At 46.4% G+C, this 20,561-nt stretch overlaps 1 protein-coding gene across 3 annotated transcripts in view; it reads left to right on the top strand.

Annotated features, from left to right (window-relative positions):
* The window catches only part of CCNI (cyclin I), a 27,474-nt gene extending 6,913 nt beyond the window's left edge, over positions 1 to 20,561 (top strand). The window contains exons 2-7 of one of the 3 annotated variants that reach the window (XM_030492471.1): positions 7,249 to 7,405; positions 13,596 to 13,730; positions 16,842 to 16,916; positions 17,085 to 17,225; positions 18,071 to 18,301; positions 18,939 to 20,561. In XM_030492471.1, the coding sequence (XP_030348331.1) occupies positions 7,292 to 7,405; positions 13,596 to 13,730; positions 16,842 to 16,916; positions 17,085 to 17,225; positions 18,071 to 18,301; positions 18,939 to 19,397 (1,155 nt within the window). In that variant the 5' untranslated portion in view covers positions 7,249 to 7,291 and the 3' untranslated portion in view covers positions 19,398 to 20,561. Of the gene's footprint in view, positions 1 to 7,248; positions 7,406 to 13,592; positions 13,731 to 16,841; positions 16,917 to 17,084; positions 17,226 to 18,070; positions 18,302 to 18,938 lie in introns of all 3 variants that reach the window. The other 2 variants (XM_030492470.1, XM_030492472.1) reach the window with 2 other exon arrangements.

The following is a 20,561-nucleotide window of genomic DNA, read 5'->3' as shown; positions in this document are numbered from 1 at the left end:
TTACCTTGATGTGATGGGGTGGACACCACCTGCTTCTCTATTGCAAAGGGAGGCTGAGGCTCTTCAAGCTGCTGAGTCCCAGAGAAGGTCCTGTCTATCTCCCAAAAACCTTCTGTGATGCTGCACAGCTACTTCCTCCTATAGCTCCTTCACTTGGCACCACAGTTCTTCTAAGATAACATACCTCCTGCAGCCCAGAGGGCCATCTCTCCCAGTCTCTGAGAGAAGCCCTGGGCGCTCCCTCCAGCCTGGAGCTTGCAGAACTGTGCCCATCATCCAAAGCTCTGTCAGCACCAAAACCTCTAACCTTGCAGAGGCAGCTGCTCCAGCATCTGCTGGGAAGCTGCCCCATAGTGTGCTACCACCATATCTGAGACCACTTGCATAGGAACAGACCCTGCTGAGCCCCCCCCCATCCTAGCCTCTTACAAAAACTTCTACATCTGCTGGTACCTTGAGCCTGGCTCTTACATAAACCTCACCCAAGCACTGGCTAAGGGATGCTTGACCCTCCCTAATGAGGAGGCAGCTGCATCCAGGATCAAGGGCAGCAGATCATGCTTGTAAGAAGCTGCTAGAACTCCTTCAGGCCCATGGTCTTGTGGTTCCCTGTGCTTTGTTCTCTCCTAGTGGCAGCAGCTCCCTCAAGTTTCTCACAGGGTTGCCAAGTGTTCCCCAGTAATCCTGGACCTTGTCCCCAAAAGATCCAGAAGGTCCCCAGGCAGAACCCAGAGAGTGCTGCACAAACCTTGGTTGGTTGCTTCAGGGAGCTGTGCTCGCTCCTTTGCCAGCGGTGTACAGAGTTTGGTACAGGGCTCAGCTGTTACTTTCTTGGATTTGCCCATTATTTAGGTTGGAAGCAGCAAACACTCGTCATTGCTTTATACCTGTCTCATGCTTCAGTTCTGAACAAGGAGGTGGCACCATCTTTCTGGCATATGACTGCAAATTGTCCCATACGAGGGCTGCCTGCCCTTGATGTGATACCCCAGTGCACACAATCAGGGCTCACATTCCTGACTTGCCAGCACGGCGATTTCTGGGCATTGAGAGCTGTGTGCAGACTGCCGGCAGGGCCCATGCCTACTAAAATGTTAGCCCAAGTCCCTTGGGTGATCTTAATAAATGTTGTGAAGAGCTTACATCTTCAGGAGTCACCTTGCATGCATGTCAGGAGCCAGATGATGAGTGTTGAAAGAGTATAAAATGTAGGCATTTCTTTTGCAAGTGTTCATAAAAAGGCATAGAGGGGTTTTGGTTTGCAGGGGGTTTGTTTTTCCTTAGTTTAGCAAGCAAACAGCCTCCATCAGTTAATAAATTTCCCTTTGATATTTAGGTTCAAATAAACCAGAATCTCGAAGCAGAACTCAGTAAATTATACTGAGTTTCATCTCCTCTGCATCAAACGCATACGTTGTGCAGCTGGAGCTGGTCTCCTAGGGCTGGATTCTGAGTCTACCTTTTATCCGCAGTTTACTTGGTATGTTGCCACATGCCGCCTCAAAGCTGGGATTGAAACAGCTCGTTTGCATCACTCCCAAGCTGTGCCATGGAAAATTTAAGCCCTGTTAGTGACCAAAGGCCTTCCTGGGCAAATGCTGTTTGGGTGGACTGATCTCAGCAGTTGCCAGAGACAACAAGGGAATGCAAACCTCCTCTGGCCTTTCCAACCAGAGACAAGGGGGTAGGGCAGGTAGGGGTTTGGAAGCACACCAGGAGGGAAAAAGAATGGTGACATTGTCTGCAAGTTCGATCAGGAGTTCATCTTCTACCTTGTTTTTTACAAGTCCCTACTTTGGAACATGTCATTTAAGATTCTCTTAAATAGCAAAGCCCTGGTGTCAGTCAGGAGAGGCTTGGGGAATGAGGCAGAGCTTTCTTAGAACTACCCTGGATTGTGGTCCCTGGGTGCAGGAGAGAGCAGGCTGGGCAGCAGGCATGGATTTTACAAAGTGGTGGTTGCTGTAAAAAAAAAGAACAGCTCTGGCTTGAACATGCAGAAACCCTCTGAGTGACAACTGCCAGACAGCAGCTTTATAGTACTGCCACCACCAGTGACTCTGTGGCACCCTCCCTCCGATTAAAAAATGTCCTCGTGCAGGCCTTTTTTTTTTTTTCTGTCTTTCCCTGAATTATTCCCCCTGTTTTCCTGATGTATTTTTTTGCAACCCTTAGGGAATACCATGAAGAACAGAAACTGTTTTTATATTTTCTACTGCGTTGCTTTACCAGCCTCAGAGTGTTCTTGGTGCTGCCACAAATTCCATCTGAGCTTTCCTTTTTGAACAGAATAGACACAGAAGATGGTGGTGAGAAAGGTGCACTGCTGCTGGTCCAGGCCTCTCCGGAATGCTCATGCTCCTGATCCAGAGCTGTTGAATAGGCCCTGGGATTTCTCTGTTCCAAAACAGACTCAAAACCACCTCCCTTCCCTCCCATCAAAACGTTGTTCTGCGTTCTTCTTTTGCAGTTGCAGACCTGTGTCTTTAACTGGCAGGCTTCTATAAAATGTTTGGAAAAATTCTTCATTTTGGAAAACAGGCACTAAAATGAGGTCAACTTTATTTGCACTCGCAGGAAAAATCTGGTTGGTGGAGGAGAAGTGGCGAGTGTGTGATGTACATGAGCCTGCCTGAGTGATGCTGCCAAAATATCTCACAGACTTGCCTTTGTAGCAGGTTGTGGGAGTTAGCTGGGGGTGAGTCACACAGATGAGTGGCAAGGGCTGCCTCCATTCCCCAGCCTGAAGAAAATTGCCTCTTTCCGAGTTTAGGTCTGTGGGCTGGCTTATACACAAAGCAAACACGCTGCTTGTTAAAGGTGCAATATCACACACGTACCTGTGGCATGTTTAGGTTTGATACTAATGCATTTCTCATGGGAGAATGCATTTTTATTTTAGTGTGTATTAGTATTCATTCCATAGAAGTCAGTTCATTGCTTCAAATACATGTGCTTATTTAGATGGTGAAATCTGAAACTATATTCCCAAACATCTTTTTTCCCAATCATTTAACTTCAAAAAAGTCATTCATATACTGCCTCACAACTCTGTCAAGCTATTTCCACTAAAGGACTGCAGCAAGATTTACTCTCTACAACTCAAACGAGTTGATTTTAACTCTTGCTGGTCCTCCACTTAATAGCTATCACATCAGGCTTTGCTTTGGCAGGTTGAAAAGACAGAGGTAGATACTGATCTCCAGTAATGAGGCACCCATGGGAAATTTTACTGTCTGAACTACAGAAACATCCTCTTAAAACTACTATGTGGCACAGACATAGTGTAAAATTGTAGAAGTGGTTGATGCCTGCTGTTTTTTTTCTTCTCAGATGGAAGCAGCACCACTGTAGGTATTTCCCTTTGTCTGGCATAGATTTCCAGACTGCTTTACTGATGTGGGATGAGGAAAGAGTTAAACTAAGAGAAAGTCCCAGCTACTAAAATTAACATCCATCCCCATTCCCTCCTCCCCCACCTCCCAGCTTTGAAATCTCTAATCACAACTTGCACTTAGACAATTTCTTCTAGCAGTGCAAACTATGTTTTGATCATGTGAAATCACAGATGGCTGGCTGGAGCTCAGAGGATTTCAGTCTCCTTCCTCTCTTCCTTCTGCTTCGCCTGCCTCCCCCACCCAGGAAAGTCTGCTTTCAGGTCATCTGTTAAGATTGTATTATTGCTTGCTAAAGCTGAAAATACTTACAAGGTCTGCAGAAACATGTGTGGTGGTTAAGCTCTATTGGGATTGCCCCTCCTGTTCAGGATACCCTCCTGGGCTTGTGCACAAAATCAGGATAGCAGGGAGAAATCAGCAACTGGCTTAGGAGCATGTGGAGAATTCCTGTAACGCATCTTTTGTCAGCAGGAGGCACTTCTTATTGTTGGTGCAAATGATTACAAAGCCAAAAAAAAAAAACCCCAAATGAAAAAATAGACTATTTTGCACACCCCCCCAGCCAAAAAGGCTGGGTAGCTGTCTGCCCCAATTATTGCAAACATGAAACTGCTTTTGAAAACCATACCCTGCAGCATTCAGCAGTGTAAAACTTCTCTAGGGAAACTTGAAAGTACCTCTTTAAGTAAAGTTAGCTATAAGCTGGGATCAAAAAGAGAGATCTTTATGAGATGGGTTACATTTTATGGGCTGAGTTGGGGTATTATTAATGGATAAGCAGGTGATGTTTAATTCCTCTCACACCAGACCTCACACCAAAGTTTTGACTGTAATTTCAGAGCAGGATCCAACCTGCAGCTTGTGACCTTGCTCATAGGAGATGTCAACAAAAAGCCAACGCGTTAGCTTGGCTCACTTCTCATTTACTAACTTTCCAGCTATCGGACATTGCTTTTCTGCTGTGCTTGGGTTTTATGATCTGCAGCTGAGCAGAGAGAAGAGAGTTTGGTCTCTCCACGATCTTCAACTGACTTCCAAGTGCTGGATTTTAGGAATCTGTTGATGTGCATTTATCTGATTAAGAGCTATGTAAATTTAGATGCAAACTGGTTTCAGCCCTCGGGGTGCTCAGTGTGTTGCCTGGCATGCTTTTGGTGCTGGAAAAGTCTGCGCACCACTGTTGCTCCAAGGGAAACTTTCAAGCGTGTCATTCCCCTTCTTTTTTTCCTTGTAAAGGTTATTATGCCTCAGCCCTCATTGAATCACCTCCTTAGTTCAGAAGGAAAGGTTATTTTTCCCTCTCCTTTCCCCTTGGCAACTCAGAACAGTTGCCGTCACTGCTTACTAAAAATGTCCCTTGCAGGGCCACTGGTACGTCAGGGTGCTCCAGGGCTCTCTCCAGGGGCCACTGACCTGCCAAGGCAGTACTGGGCCAACATAAAAAGGCACCAGGGTAAGAAAAAGATTTTTTGTGGGCCCAGAGGCCCATGAAACCCATTTGTGTTGTAAATACAGTGGGAAAGTTTGTCAGTCACAACAGAAAAAGAATCTGCCCAAGGATGCTTGCTTCAGCCTGAAATTTTTCATGTGTTTTCTCCAGTGATTTGAGGGATGGCTAATTACTCTCTCTTTCCTGCAAAACCAAGAAAGGACCATCAATATTTCATACTAGGAGATATGGTCAGGCTAAATATAGCTGCTGCTTTCTTTCTGACAAGCATGCAGCGAGGAGCTCGCTGTCTCCCAGCTCTTAGAGCTCAGCTCTGGTCCCCGGCTTTGGTCTCTACTAGCTTGGTCGAGCTTTGGGTCTGGTCCTAAGATGACCAGATGTGTATTTCACCTGGTATGTAGCAACTGACAATCTGCAGGCTCGAATAAATAAATAAAAAATAAATATATAAATCGCCCATCTTCTGCTGTGCACAGGTCTGGAGAAACAAACCTCTTTTCTGGGGCTCCTGAGTGGCAAGGCATGAAGGCTACACTCAGTTCAACCCTTTTGCTGGATGATCCCCCACGCATGCCTGAGGGCACAGAATTATTTCACCTGTGCCTGCAGTTTGAGCTGCTTTTCTCCATCGGTGCAGGGGTGCAGCCCTCAGCACTGCAGTCCTCTTTTCCCAGGGGTATACACCTCCTTTGGAAGCACTGATGGCTCTGGAAATGGTGAGGCATCCGGCCTTTGGGAGCCAGCCCAGCCCACAGGGAAACCTGTGGTGTCTGATGGGAGGATAATGAGATGCTAATGAAGCCCCTGAGTGAATGAGCTTGGTGGGGGGGGAAGGCTGTGAATGTGCATCCCTCTTTCCCCTTCAGCTTCACCATCAGAGCCATTTACAGTGGTATGAGTGGCATTAGGATCACCCCAAGGTTTAAAAAAGAAATGACTAAATGCATATAAGAAGCCACGGTGCAGAGGATTGTAGTTTCCCCTCTTCCCAGGCAGAGTCCCCCTCTTGTCAAGTGAGGACCTTCTAATAGGGATTTTTCAGTCCATGGTGATACTCAATTGGCCATTTGGAGGCTGATGGGAAGTGTTTTTGAAACACTGCAGAGCATTTTGAGCCTCTTCAGGAATTCTGAATCCAAGGTGTTTCCTCCAGCTGGAGAAATCTGTATATGGCCCAAATCACCTTGAGTCATTACAAGGCTAGAAATGTCGTACAGGAGTATGCCAAGCCAGTACAGCCTCTCCTTTGTTCATGGAGAAGCATTTGTTTTATAAAAAAATAATATAAAAGGGGTTTTTGTTCAGGACTGAGAGGCTTTGGCTTTTATTTGCCACTTAAAACCTGCTTGGCTCTAAGTGGGACTTGAGTGTGGTTTTGTGCCTCATGCAGGTTCTGTGTGAACTGTGCCCATTAAAAACTCCTGTAAATTGATAAATACTTGGTTTACGGTTTCTCTTAACTCTGAAAGCACTCAGAGCTTGTTCAGAGCTGCTGCTATTATTTATAATAAACTGATTGTTTTCACTGTGATTTTTGTTTATTTTCTCTGGTTCTGTCCCCTTATTTCCTGTAAATACAGCATAAACTGTTGTATTAACAAACCAGTCTTTCTCAAATCGCCTGGTTAGCATTTGGCCAATATCCACCTGCTGCGGGTTTCACAAGAGCCCACAGAAGGAATTGAAAGTTTAAATAACTTTCCCATGGATTTACCCTTCAGGCTGAATTGTTTTGCCTAAGTGATTTAGTACTGGCACAGAACCTGTGGCCAGGGTACTGGTAGACAGTATTAGAACAATTAGAATAAGCTTTTCAATCAGATAGTCTTCTCCATTTGAAAGCAGGTGGTGGAATCTGTTGCCTTTACAAGTTTCCTATCATGTCAATTACGTTCTTCAGAGGCTGTCGCTGGTTTTGTCACTTTTTTAAAAACACATTTCCTATCTAAAATTAGAGCTGTGCCTTGAAGTTTTGCGGATCTATCTGAGAGGATAGATTAGATTAGATCCGAGAGGAACCTTCTTGAACTCCCTGGTACGTTTCCAGTGGAGGTGAAACAGGTCTTACTGAAATCCTCTTTATATTTGTCATAGAGCTCCTCCCTCTTGTCAGGAATTTTTCATGAAACACCCCTATTTTTATTGCTGCTGAAGCAGGAGAGGTCTTGCCTAATTACCTATGTAACAGAGAACCAGAAAACCTCAAAGTGGCAGGACTCTTGAGCTCACATAGGTGTTGGAGGAGACCTGTGGACCATTTTGGCTCAGCTTCATCTGAATTCAATCTGGGTTTGGGTTTCCTTGGGTAGGTTTGCCAAGTTCCCAATCACTGTTCCGTTTCTTGCAGCTTTAGTGCTTTCTTGTGCTCAGTGTTTCACCAGGCTGTCTTTGGTTTTGCAGGTAGCTGTATCCAGCTGGGTGGCAGGTGGATCCAAGGGTTACCATGAAGTTTTCAGGACCCCTGGAGAGCCAGAGGTTGTCTCTCCTTCTGGAGAAGGCAATCTCTAGGGAAGCTCAAATGTGGAAAGCACATGTGCCGAAAATTCAGCCCAATCAGGTAACGTCTCTTTTTCACATCGTTCATCTTTAGTAAAGGCATGAGACCATCCTCTGATGTATTTTTATGTGAACAGCTGAAGCTCTTGCATGAGAAGTCACCTTCTGCTTGAGACCTGGGAAATGAGGCTCTGAAGTAAGCAGTTACTTTTGTATTTCAGGGACATGCCTGCACTCGGGTGCAGAACACACACCATACAGTGTTCGATCTCTGCTGTTGCCTGTGAAAGCATGTACATTCGTTGTCTTAATTAAACTCGTTTTACAAATTGTGTGGGTAATTAGCATACATCTCAAATGGGCACCAACTCTGCAAGAGTTCTTAAAAGCAGCTTCATTTTCTTGGACTAAGTTCACTACTAAGCTCCAAACTCCACAGAGTTTTGTTAAAACTGAAATGTGAAATGTGAGGTTGGCTGTCCCAGTTTCTGCTACTTGGGCACTGGGCTGGGCAGAAATCACCACCCTGATGGACTCAGAACCAGCCTTGCTGTTCTTGATTCACACAATAAATGTTCATACAAGCCTGTCAGGTGGTGTTAAAGCTAATCAGTGTGGTGAGTGTGTTTTCTGTCTCGCAAAAAAGAAATTGCTGTTGTACAGGAACAGATATGTTATTAAGGGGCTCAGTATTGGTTTTGTTAATGCACATGTAGGTTTATAAATAAGTGACCTGGTTGTCAGAGGTGTTGAGTATGTTGTGGCTGTGGCTGGCTTGAGGCACGTGCAATTTGAGACCCTGGTTTATGGTAAACCAGCCTGTTATTCCACGCTGGTTTAGTGATTATAATGTAGGGAGATAGGATTACAGTATATCAAGATAGGTTAGGGACTCAAAGTGTGTAACCAAACCAGAATCTTGTGCAAAGACTTTACAGGGACAAGGCACTTGCAGTTTTGCCTTGGTGAGGTGGATTTTGGTGGCTTGGAAACCACCACCTGCGTTAAGCAGCCTTCCCAGGAATCCCTCCCTTGCCCTTTGAAGATAAGGTTCCCCACCTGTGGCACGTTCAGGTTGTCACTGCAGCAGAAGGACCCTTCACCCTGCCTGTGGTGAAAGGCAGTTGTCCTGCTGGCAGGGACCTTGAGGGGATCTCAATGTCACTGTGGCTGAGGTTTCCAGCACCTCATGAAGTGGTGTCCTCAGTGGTAAACACTCAGAGAAGTTAACAGGAGTTCTGGTGGTCTGCTGAGTGTGAAACCAGGGAGGCAACTACGGCCTGCTGTGGTAAGTCAGAGTAGGATCAAGTACGGAAACAGCCTCATGGCTAAAGCCAGTGTAAAGTTTGTGCTCGACAGCAGAGGCTCGGGTCTGGCCTGGGGAAATATCACGTTTGTCCTTATAGTGTTCAGTTACATCATGATGATGAAGGATCTCTTCTTCCCCTCCTCCCCTGCACTTTGACAATATTGCTGAGGTCTGTCGCTTGGGAGTGTTTCCTGTCTCCAAGGGTTTCTACTCCTGGAATTCCCACCCCCAAAACTGTTGGCTTTGTAACCTTTTTCTTTACATTTTCCTACGTCAGTTCAGACATTGACTTTATCAGCTAGAATGCCATACTATTAAACGTCTTCTAGCAGGAAATAATCATTAAATTGGATTGAAATGTGTAACATGTGTGAAGGTCAGATTTAAAAGAACATAAACACAGCTGTGTGCTCTGGGGAGATCCTGGCTCTCCATGCTGTCATGCATCTGTAGTCACGTATTTCCCTCTGTGCCTCCATTCGTGACACCCAGCTTTTCCAACTGTGTTCCCCCACTTGCACAGTGCTCGTTTTGCCAGTGTGGCAGTCATGGATGTTTAGTGTGGATTATCCCATTTGCTGTAATATTCCTCATCATCTACTGCCTCCTTCTGCAAACAGCTGCAGTAGCCTAAAACCTCACTTGTATGAAACTGTTGTTTATTTCCCATGACAGTCAGGAAATCTGCATCCTTCTGTGTATCAGATCTGGCAGCCCAAAGCATGTGTAACTTTCCATTCTACAAAGGTAGACTGACCACGGAAAGGGTTTTAATCAAGTCATCTGGTTTGCAAATGAGAAAATGGGAGTGCGGCTAAAAAAGTCTAATGCTCAGATTGGAGGTACCACTGTAACTAGTTTTCAGGAGTAAACTTTAAGTTTTGACTCTAGGAGTCATTTTTGGTTCTAATGTTTAAAACTGAAACAAATTCTGTTTCTAAATATTCATCAGAGTTGAAATCTTTGAAAGGAAGAAAGAAACAGTTACAGAAACAGGAAGACTTTACATTTTTAGTACAGGATACAGAATCTGTTGGGGATGTTTGCCTTGATAATGTAATGTATGTGATGTTTCTGTTTGGTCTCACTTTTTGTCTGATAACTCCCATTTCCTACTGGCATGTATATTTCTTTTAGTTTCTCTCCTCTAAATGTAGGCCACCGGCTTTGGGTGTTTGCAGTATATCAAAGCCAGATCTCACAAGGGCTTTTCAGTCTGAAATAATAGGTGGGCTGAGTCTGGAACCCTCTCAGGGCTGCTGAATGTATTTGGTCTTTATTTTTTCCTTCTATTTTTTTTCCTCCTCTTTGGTTATACAGTATCCAGGTGACATTCAGAAGCCTTCATGTGACAAAGGCTTGAGAAAGCAAGCAGTAAATACTGGTCAAAGTTTGACTCTTGCATGTTACCAAGTAACTTTGCAGCAGATGGGTGTGTAAACCGAGGGGTTTGCTTTTATTTTCTTACAGAAACAGAGCATTGCTTGTGTTGTCTCTTGTTCCTTGCCTGTTCTGGTTCTCTGTGTCTTCTCGTTGGTTCTCTGTACCTTTTGAGGAACCAGGAGGCCTCAGTTTATTTCCAGTTCTTCCACTGGAAGACCTTGTGTTGGTCTTTTAACCCTCTGGTGCCTGTTTTATCCTGTGGGTGGATCGGGGACTGACTTTCCAGTTCTGTACAACCTTGTGAAGCACATACACCCAGCTCCTCTGCTTTGCCATGCAGTCATTTGTCTCCCCACAAGCCTCCCAGCCTGATAAAGGTCACCCCCTTGGAGCCCACAGCAGGACTAGGCAGAAACAAACAAGGGAGAGAGGGACAGCAGACAGTAAAGGAAAAAAAATTACCAGCTAAGGTGTTTTTCCTAGATTAGGCAGCAATAAAATCGAATCAAGATTGAGTTCACAGATAATATTTCTTCTAGACTGCACTTTCTAAGAGTCTCAAGGTTGAGTCTCCTAATGAGTGGAGGTGTTTGTGTTCTCTGCAGGTGGAAGACAGGAAAAGAGCTGGGAAGCCTCTTCTGTTATTCTATGGAGGTGCCAAGCAGGACTAAGCAGGGTGGAGGGGGAGGAAAGGAGCAGCAGTTGCTGGGCTTGGGTTAATTTTCCCTAATTAAAGCTGTCATGCTAGGCTAGTGCACTCTGCCACCCCAGGGGTTAAGTTCCGCTAAGGTGGATTTGAGGTGACAAAGACCTGACCACAGGCAGACAGGAAGGAGGCAGACAGGAAGGTACCTCCACGTCACAGGGGAATTTCTGCCTTCCAGCCCAAAGGGACTTTCTTGCTTTCAGCCACCGTGGTGTCTCGGTTTTGCTTTCAATTTTATATAACTAAAGAACAGTGACCTCACTGCTTCACTAGTTGTATAGTGCTGCATTTCTTACTTGTGTTGCTGGGATGATTTAAGAAGCCAGATTTTATTTTGAAGCCGTACACATAGATGTGAGTTCACTTTGCAGTTAGAGGAACATGGTGTTCGGGGGGTGGGGGTTTCGTTTTGTTTGTTTTGATTTTCTATCTTGCTTGGACACACTGTTGTTTTTCAGAGGTTTAGATTAAACACCATTTCTTCATCATATGGAAGGAACAGTTGTTACCAGGGCCTGAGCGTGCCATTGTTAGTCTTTACGTTATGGCCTTGCCATTTCAAGTTACCTCCCAAGTCTGAAACTCTGCCCGTGAAGGGTGAGAATATAGGACAGATCTTGGGAGGACTCAAGGCAGCACAGAAAGATAATCTCACCCTTCCCGCCCATGCTGTTTTTAGGAGGAGGCCTAACCTTTTGCTTTGGCAGGCACAGGGTAAATAGCGTTGAGCCAGGACAGACCCTGCCGAGTCTGTCATGCCCGTTTCTGTTGGGATCTGGCAGCAATGGAAGGGGATGGGAAAAATCCCCCCCTGCAGGCTGGTGATTTAAGAGCCAGAGGCAGGTTTATAAAGTCAAGTTTATTCTGTATGATGGGCTGGGTTCAGATTGGCTTTTAGCAGCTACTGGATTCCCCCAGATACTGCAATCCCAAAATAATCCTTTAAGCTGCTTGAAACCTTTTTAAGTCCACATTGTCCAAACCTAGCTGGGGTTATCAGCCCTTTAGTATGGCTTTGTCTCCTGTTTAAAAATGGGTGCAATGAATAAAGCAACAAGGAACTTCATCTTAACTACCGCCCCTCCTTTCTCTGCCCATTTTCGGTTCAGCTGCGCAGGCCTCACTTTGCCACAGGAGAAGCATGGCCAGGATTTCACGCAGCATTGCCCGTTTTTCCTCCCCAGATACATTCTAGGTCCCTGTCCCACGGTTTAGGAGATGTTCTTAGCAGAGTATTTAATAAATCCCTTACTGCCACGTGGTGCATTCATTATACTCCCAGTGTATGCTGAACTAGCATTTAGGGAACTAATGTGATGTCTGCAGACAGCGGGTGTCCTGCCCCCGGGGGGGGGGGGGGGGGGGGGTCAGATTTCACCCTTACATTGCAATAATAATTTTAGAAAGAATCATGATTTCTTGGAATTGAGAAAACTCAAACCAGATACAGTCAGGCATTCAGAAGGGAAAACAAGGCAGGATTTTGTTCCCCGCTGCCACAGAGCCCATAACTCGGCCCCGTACTTAAGCCCTGCCACAGTCTGCCCCCTTCAGTCCCACGTGGTGGTGCTCAGCACCAGCGAGGAAGCTGAGCACAGAACACAGATGTCACACTGTGAGTAACAACCAAAGGTGTGAAGCTGGTGTCCTCGTGGAGGCCTGACTGTGATGACAGTTCTGCTTACAACGCTCTGCTTGCACGTGTGTTCTCGGCTCCAGGGCAGTAGACGTGTGGCAAAGCCCATTATTGTCTGTGGAAGGCCCATGGTAGGTACTTTGGTGATGGGTGTAGCCTGAAGTACTCATTTTGCCTCAGTATTGGGTGGTTTTATTTTCTGCAATTCTTCTCTTTCCCCCGCTCCATGTTATTGCTGGGATAATAGCTACAGCCCAGCCTGGCAGCGATGGGTGTTTGCACAAGCCCTCACCTTGCTTTTCCACAGTAACTGCACATTCTGTTTCTTTCTCTCAAACCCATCTCAGCAGTAGCCAAAAGAGCACAGGACCCCAAGCATGGCAGAAGAAATCTGTTTGGTTTCACCACTCACTTCTGGACACATCCTTGGCTAATCAGCCCAATTATTCCCCATAGAAGTGAGACCAGACATTTGCTTGGTTGAACGGAAAGGGTCTTCTAAAGCTGTAAATATTTCTTTAGGAAGTCAGAGAGAAAGATTTTATGCCAGTATGTATGTGTGGTTGAAATTCAGCTATTGTGCAAACAGGTCAATGGTAAGCCAAAAAGTTATAAAAAACCCCAACCAAACCCCAGTGCAAACATTTTGAAGTGAAATTGTACATGCTTTGCAAACCCAGGGCACAGTTAACTGTACTGCAAAAGATCTTTTGGAAGCTGTTTGGAATTTTCTGCTTTTCACATACACTGAGCTAAAAATATCCCTGTAATGTGAAGGAAAAATAAATCTTTCTTCCCAAAACACAAGCTTGGTCCCTCCCCTCTTGTGTATGTCAGGAGCTGAGCACCCGCCTGGCTCCTCCAGCACATCTGGGTTTGCTCAAGCCAGTCATATCCATGTACCAACATGGTCCTAAGGAGGCTAAAAATAATAAAGAACAAATCTCTTTGTGCTAAGCTGGAGAAACTACAAGACATCCTTCCTCTTCTCTCCAGCATACATTGAAATTTCTGAGTGATGCAAGGAAAGTTGTCTTTTCCAGCGCAGATTGCTTGGGATGGGGGAAATAACTGCAAGCACAAAGTGGTGATTCAGACTGGCTCACCCTCCCACTTTCCAAAGGAGCCTTTGGAAAACTCCTGTGGAGGTGAAACATGTGGTCTCTTCTGACTTGTTGAGCCTGCGTGTAAGAATGGTTTGTTTTTCTCTCCAGCAGGATGTAGCCATTTCTCCAAAGCAGAGGGATGAGGTAATTCAGTGGCTGGCCAAGCTCAAATACCAGTTCCACCTTTATCCAGAAACGCTCGCCCTGGCCATCAGCCTTTTGGACAGGTTTTTAGCTGCAGTAAAGGTAAATATTGCAGATATTTACATAAACTGGAACAGATTTATACCACCCACTCAGCTATTTCTGTGTTCAATCCTTCTGGTGCGGCTGTACGGAAACACTGACTTCCCCCTCTGCCCTCACACCCTTTTCCCTTCTCACACATGTGTAGGATGGTACCCGCACTGCTCCAGAAGCTTAATTTCGGGTTGTGGAACTGGCAGCACATGCTGCCACCTGGAGCTTTTGGAGAAAAATTCTTTCCATAATCGTTTTTCACCTGGTGAAAGGTGAAATTGCTTCAGTGGGAACAGGCAGTGCTCAGGGATCTGACCCAGTGCTTTCCATCTGCCAAGAATATTTTCCCTCTTTAGGCCCTCTGTTAGGCCTATTTCCTTCATGTAATGCAGCTCATTAGTTTAAATGCACATTAACCCAAGAGAAAAGCAGCAGCGTTCCTCCTCAACTACGCACTCGCTCAAACCTGTTTGAATGTTGAGTTCAGCACCTTACCCGTTCCTTTAAGCCATCAGAAAAAGAGGCGCATAGAGGTTATGGTTTAGATGAAAAGAAAATGGCCTCTACTTTAACCTAAATTGACTCACAAAGCTAAAGGAAATGCCTGCAATTAGAAACCTTGGCCCAGTGCCCTCCGACAGAGAAGTCAGGGGAAGTCCCCGCTCACCTCTTAACTCCTCTGGTGGTTCAACTGCATTTCATCTCCTATGTAGCACCCAGGGTTGCTGGGAGCACCTGCTAGTGGTGAACTGGCTGGAGGAAACAAAGAAATGCTTGAGGACAGGCCTGGGCCTGGCAAGTGTGCTACTGCTGGGAAAGGAAACTAAAAACATGAAAAAATGGGGGAAGCAGATTCTGCCAGAGGGGGCTGCTTTTTGGGGGAGTCGTTCACTACTGACCTGCTCTAATAGCCAGTTGGACAGACTAACAGCTTAAGGCTGATGTCAACTCAAGAGATGTGAAGGAGAAAAAGAGGTGAGCAAGCATGGGTGCAGGCCATCAAAGTGATAGACTGTCACTCCTGCTGGGAACGAAGAATGTATATGCCGGTTTGGGTTTAAGGCTGCTACACCATAGAAACTGTTAAGAAAAGACAAGTTAAAATCAGTGTTTTGGCTGTTTGCAGCTGGGATCTGCTGCTCTCCTGTCCCTCCAAGTCCACCATGGAAGTGGGTGAGATGGGGTGAGCTGGGGCTGTTTCACATGTATGCAAGTGACTGAACAAATGGGGTTGACCCAGAATCCCCAACCCCGAGTTGTCAAGTCAGGTTTTGGCTTGCCTTACCTCTTACCATGTTTGCTCGGTTATGTCCCGTGCCAGTCTGTAGTCTCACCTGTGTGTCTCTAGTCTCATCACCAACACTGTCAGGTAAGCAGTAGAGCTCAGGAGGTCTCAGCAGCAGCAGGTTTTCTCAGCCTGTGCACTTACATTGCAGTGTGACTTAGTTTGGTGGAACACAAGTGACATCATCCATCAACCTACCCTTTAAATACTAATAAATACTGATGTTTTAGTTGCAAGCCATGGAAATTTTTATTTTTAAGGAGATATTAAAGTAGCTGATTTACTGAAAGACTGAAATGGGAAATAGATTTAAATCCCTCAACATCCAATGCCCTCGAGCACAATCTTTCTTTCAGTACTTTGCAGCAGCCAAGGGATCACAAAGATTGAGAACATGAGCAGTGAGTCCACTGGGTGCTTCAGGCAGCAAGCAGCAATGGAGAAAGGTGTTCTGTCTGGGTGAGCATTGTTCAAACAGCTCAGGGTTTGGTGCTCCTTCCCTGTTTTCCTCTCCCATAAAGCTGCCATTCCTCTGATGCCATTTAACTCCTGGGTTTTTTACCAGCTGCTACATGTGGGATTTTATTGAGACAACCAGTCTGCCCTTCACTGTGAATACGGTTTGAAATAGCTCAAGCTAGCTACCCGTAAGGCACTCCTGCACAATACTCCTTAACCCCCAGAGGAGAGGAAGTTATTCTCCTTGCTTTCAGTGACACCTGGATCCACAAACAGATGTGTGCACACACAACCCCCACTCCCAAGTGTGGATTCTTTATGTGTGTTTAAGTTTAAATAACACTGGAAAGCCAAAGCTGTAGGCACAGCATGGTCCTTTTTAAGTAACTGAGGCTGAATGTAGGTAAAGATGTTCAGCTTGGACAGCATCCCATGTTCTTCTGTTGCTTTCTGGAAACACTGTTCTGGATTTCTTGACAGCTCATTGCGTGAGTATAATGTGCAGCATCTCACCTGTCAACCACCCCACAGCTCTGCTGCATCTGCTAAAATTTACTAAGCAGGAATAAATCATGGCAACAGGTCAGGCACCAAACAGATCGTCACACTAAGTGCAGGATTTTCACTTACCTTTGCTTTCAGCATCTCCTAATGTGGGCAGGAGAGGAAGGGTTGCCTGCAGGTTATTGGGTGCAGAGGCCACGTGGCTGATCCGTCACAGGGACTGGCTGAACACCTCCAGCTTGTGTGTCCTGCCTCCCACCTCACCCCCAGCCAAGGTCTGGAAAAGGAGTTGTTTGACGCCCATGAAAAAAAAAATCACCCTTTCCCCTCCAAATTTCACTTACCTTGCCTAAACCAACTCCCTGTAGAAGAGACCATCTGTCCCGATAATTGCTGTGCCACAGTTTTGACAACTGCCATATGAAATTACCCAAGTGGTGATTTTTATGGGTGTTTTATACTTCCCTAGGCAGGAACAGTGACTTTAATTCTCTTCTCTTTTCTTCCTTCCCATTCTGTGCCTGACCCCCCGGCAGCACTAACAGCAGAGCTCTGCTGAAGCTTTTTTGGCAAGTGACAGTCTGACCCTTCTGATTTTCTCCTCCTATTTCTCACGCAAAGCGAGCTCTTTCCACGCCAGCGCTGCACATCAGTAGGTGCCAGTTACCATCATGGGGCTGGCAAATTGCTGTTCCTTACGTCACGGAGCATGGATTGTTGCTGGAGGTGGCGTAGCTGGAGGTCAGCCTGCTGATCCAGGACGCGCTGCACGGGCAGCCAGACCCTGGGGGCTCAGGTTGTCCCACCAGGAGGAGTTACATGTAAGTTTTGCATCACATTCACAACTTCTCTGCTGTTCTGTACTGTAGGCCCGTCCAAAGTACTTGAACTGTATTGCAATCAGCTGCTTCTTCCTCGCTGCAAAGACCCTTGAGGAAGATGAGGTAATTTTTCTGTTCTTATTATCTTAATATTGTCTGAATACATGCTCCTCCAGTCCTGCCTTTGCTTGCACATGGTGCCTGGCGCTTGCCAGGACAGGAACAAAGCATTTTGTGTCATTTCTGTAATGAGTGGTTGTCTCGCTTCTTCTTTTGCATTGGCTTTTGCAGAGGATTCCAGTACTGAAGGTTTTGGCTCGGGATAGCTTTTGTGGTTGTTCTCCAGCTGAAATTCGCAGAATGGAGAAGATTATCCTGGATAAACTGAACTGGGATCTTCACATGGCAACGCCACTGGATTTCCTTCATATTGTAAGTAAGGGGATATTTACATTCATTCTGGTCTTGGTCAGTGTAAGTAATGATTCAGGAGGTACCTCAACAAAAACAGATCTCAGGATGTGTTCAGAATTCTTCCATACAAGTAGTTTCTGACAGAAAAAGCCTTGCCAGAGAATTGCAGAAGAGACTTTTAACACTTTGTGTGCCATTTCCAAAGCACAGGCCTGCCACCTGACCACCTGGCCTATTTTAAGGCATGTTAAGCCACACCAGGACTCACAGTTTCTGAAAACTTTGCACCTAAGTCTTAACTGCTAATGGCTTTTCTCAAAGCTAAATACAAGGCAGCATGAAAGCCCTAAGCGCAACCATGGAGGAAGCACATATGCTGGGCAGTGGGTGCACCCTGTACCTGCTGCTGAAAGGCACTGCCAGGGAACCAGGTTCATGGATGAGACAAGACAAAGGCAAGGAAAGTGTCCTCAGGTTCTCTGTTGAATTTCTTCCTCTCTGCTTGCTTGAGAAGGAGATTTCTCTAGGACACCTGAAGTGCCAAACATGGGTAGTCAAGAGAAGTGTGGAAGGGGAGAAGGGTGGAAGGGTGTGCTCCTTTTGCAGAGCCCTGGGAAGCCCAATCTCCAGGCAGATGGTATGCATGACGGCAGGCCCCAACCAGAGAGGCTGCACCAAGCTCTTGATGGGTTCAGCGCATTGGTGTATTTACTATGGTGCGGAAATGGCCTTGAAGGTTAAGCTGGAGGATCCTTGTGTGTCCAAAACGTGTCGCATGCGGCTCGCGAGATCTGCCCCAGCTTGGCCTGTGGGGTTGCCTGTTGGCGACACCAGCTGCCTCACGTGCTTGTTTCCCCCCTCAGTTCCACGCAGTTGCGGTGTCCAACAGGCCTCAGCTACTGACCATCCTGCCCAAGCTGAGTCCCTCTCAGCACGTGGCGGCGCTCACCAAGCAGCTGCTGCACTGCATGGCCTGTTACCAGCTGCTGCAGTTCAAGGGCTCTATGCTGGCGCTCGCCATTGTCAGCCTGGAGCTGGAGAAGCTGCTCCCCGACTGGCTGGCTCTCATCATCGAGCTGCTCCAGAAAGCACAGGTGAGGGGGTGCTGGCACCGCACGTCATAGCGGGGAGGGACCGGGGACTGTGCCTGGCTCAGATCTCCAGGGATCCAGCCAGCGGGGCTTTCGGATCCCTCACTGCCCATCTCTGCCTGCTTCTGCGAGGATAGTTGTGCTTCAGCCTGAAGGGCTTGTTGGGATGGTTCCACAAAGTCCTGATCTTGACTGCATCCAGTTGGTGACAAAGGGAGGAGCTGCATGCCCTGATGTGTATGGGTGCTCTCTGCACCAGGGAACAAATAACACGCTGGGGAGAAAATCCTAGTTAACCCAGCTTAGTTCATTCTAAGCATGTGTGGTGGTCCAGCAAGTACTGGAAAGACAAAAGTTGCTAAAAATATGCAGTGAAACCTTTTAATATCTAAAAGGTTCCCCCCCACACACTATTCCCATGAGGTTTAGGCAGGAGTGGGAGTTGATCTTATAATGTCATCATGTTGGGGGTCTTTTTGGTCCTCTACTACTTACTTTCACCTGCATCCAGTATAGTGAGAAGTGAGGTGCAGGGGTCAGCGGTGTGCTCCAAGCCTGAGCTCTGCCCTGGCTGACAAGCCTCGCCTCTCCATAGCAGTGATCCTGCAATGCTGGATCCTTTGTTGTCTTCCCTCTCCAGATGGATAGCTCACAGCTGATCCACTGCCGGGAGCTTGTGGCACATCACCTTTCCACCCTGCAGTCTTCTCTGCTGCCCAATCCTGTATATGTCTACAGTCCCCTCCATCATACCCTGGTGACCTGTAACAGAGGAGTGTTCCTATGCCAGCCCTCCTCTGTCCCAGGGCCAGGTTTCTCCAAGGACAACGGCAGGCCAGAAGTGCCAGTCAAAGGTACAGCTGCGCTCTACCAGCGTCTGCCAGCTCCCAGCAGCTGCAAACAAGCCTCTGCCAAGCGTAAAGTGGAAGAGATGGAAGTGGACGACTTCTATGATGGGATCAAGCGCCTCTACAATGAAGATGTTGCTCCGGAGGTAGTGGCTCTGGAAAACATGGGCTCTATTTGCAGCGCTGATGTCTCGAGGCAGGAGGGCAATGTTTCCCCTTGTCCACCTTTACAGCCAGTGTCTGTGATGTAGCTGGGAGTGCACACCACCTGCTCCACCACAGAAGAGTGCAGCACCTGGTCTCCTGTCTGCTCGGTGGGAGGAGAAGGGGCCATACCTTCTCAGGCTGGACTGAAGGGAGCCAAAAGAAAAACCCAGAAAAAAAAAAAAATCCTAACCCTTTTTTGATTTTTTTTCCCCTTGTGCGGCTAATTATAGTTCCACTATTTAAGCACTTAAAAACACAAAAAAGAATAAAAAATCTAAAAAAATACCCAAAAAACAAACAAAAAAAGTAGAGAAAATTGTTCCTTTCTAGTATTGTCAGTTCCACTGTTTTTCTGCTCCTGTTTCCTGTAACCCATTCCCCATGTCCCAGAGCTTCCATCACTCCTACAGAGCTGATCTGTTTTCCCAGCCAACTTAACACCTCTCTGGTCCATTTCCATCTGCTCCTCGCTCTTCTTGCTTGCTCCTCCTTTAATTCTCAGCCAGTCTTGTGCATGATGTTCTGTACCACCCAACCTCCACATTACCCCTCCTTTTCCTTTCTAAGGAAAAAGACCCTTCTTGTTTTGCTAGCACTTTGGTGTTCAAATGTGACTAAAATGTTTTAAAACTGGATTTCAACTAAAGGTTAGTCAGGAACAAGAGAAAAACAACACGTGCAGGCTGCTCCATACTTCAGGAATAATCCCAGGAGTGTGAAGAGCACTAGGGCAGCCAGCCACAGGGCTCTGTGCCTTGCACAGAGACTTCAGCATTTTCCAACACAGAAAGCATTTAATGGAGTTTGCATCACTTGAACAAAACCGGTATTTTTCCCTTGTTTACACCAAGGAACTTTGCGTTCCGTGTGGATTTTCACACTCTACATCAAGCATCAGCCTTTAATTGGTGTGTGACCAGCCCTGCTGGGTGAGGTGCTGGGGCAGCTCCATACACCCCAGGTTTGAAAGGTGCATCATTACCAGCCACAAACCCAAAAGCAAAGACCCTAACCCTCAAGTTTTGTGTTCATGTAACTTCTAACCAAGAGTACAATCTTTAAAATCGTGTCTCTTCAATGTTACACCTGTTTCTGAGAATGACCCATCCCAATTGTAAGCTCTCTCCACAGCCCTGAGAAAGGTATTGTATCTGGAGCCATCGTACTGATGAAAGCCTTCTGGTAGCAATAAAGAAAGTTGTCCTGGA

Source organism: Strigops habroptila, chromosome 7 (assembly GCF_004027225.2).
Source record: "Strigops habroptila isolate Jane chromosome 7, bStrHab1.2.pri, whole genome shotgun sequence".
Taxonomy (NCBI): domain Eukaryota; kingdom Metazoa; phylum Chordata; class Aves; order Psittaciformes; family Psittacidae; genus Strigops; species Strigops habroptila.
Note: the sequence above shows the minus strand (reverse complement) of the source record. Positions and strands in the feature narration are given on the sequence as shown.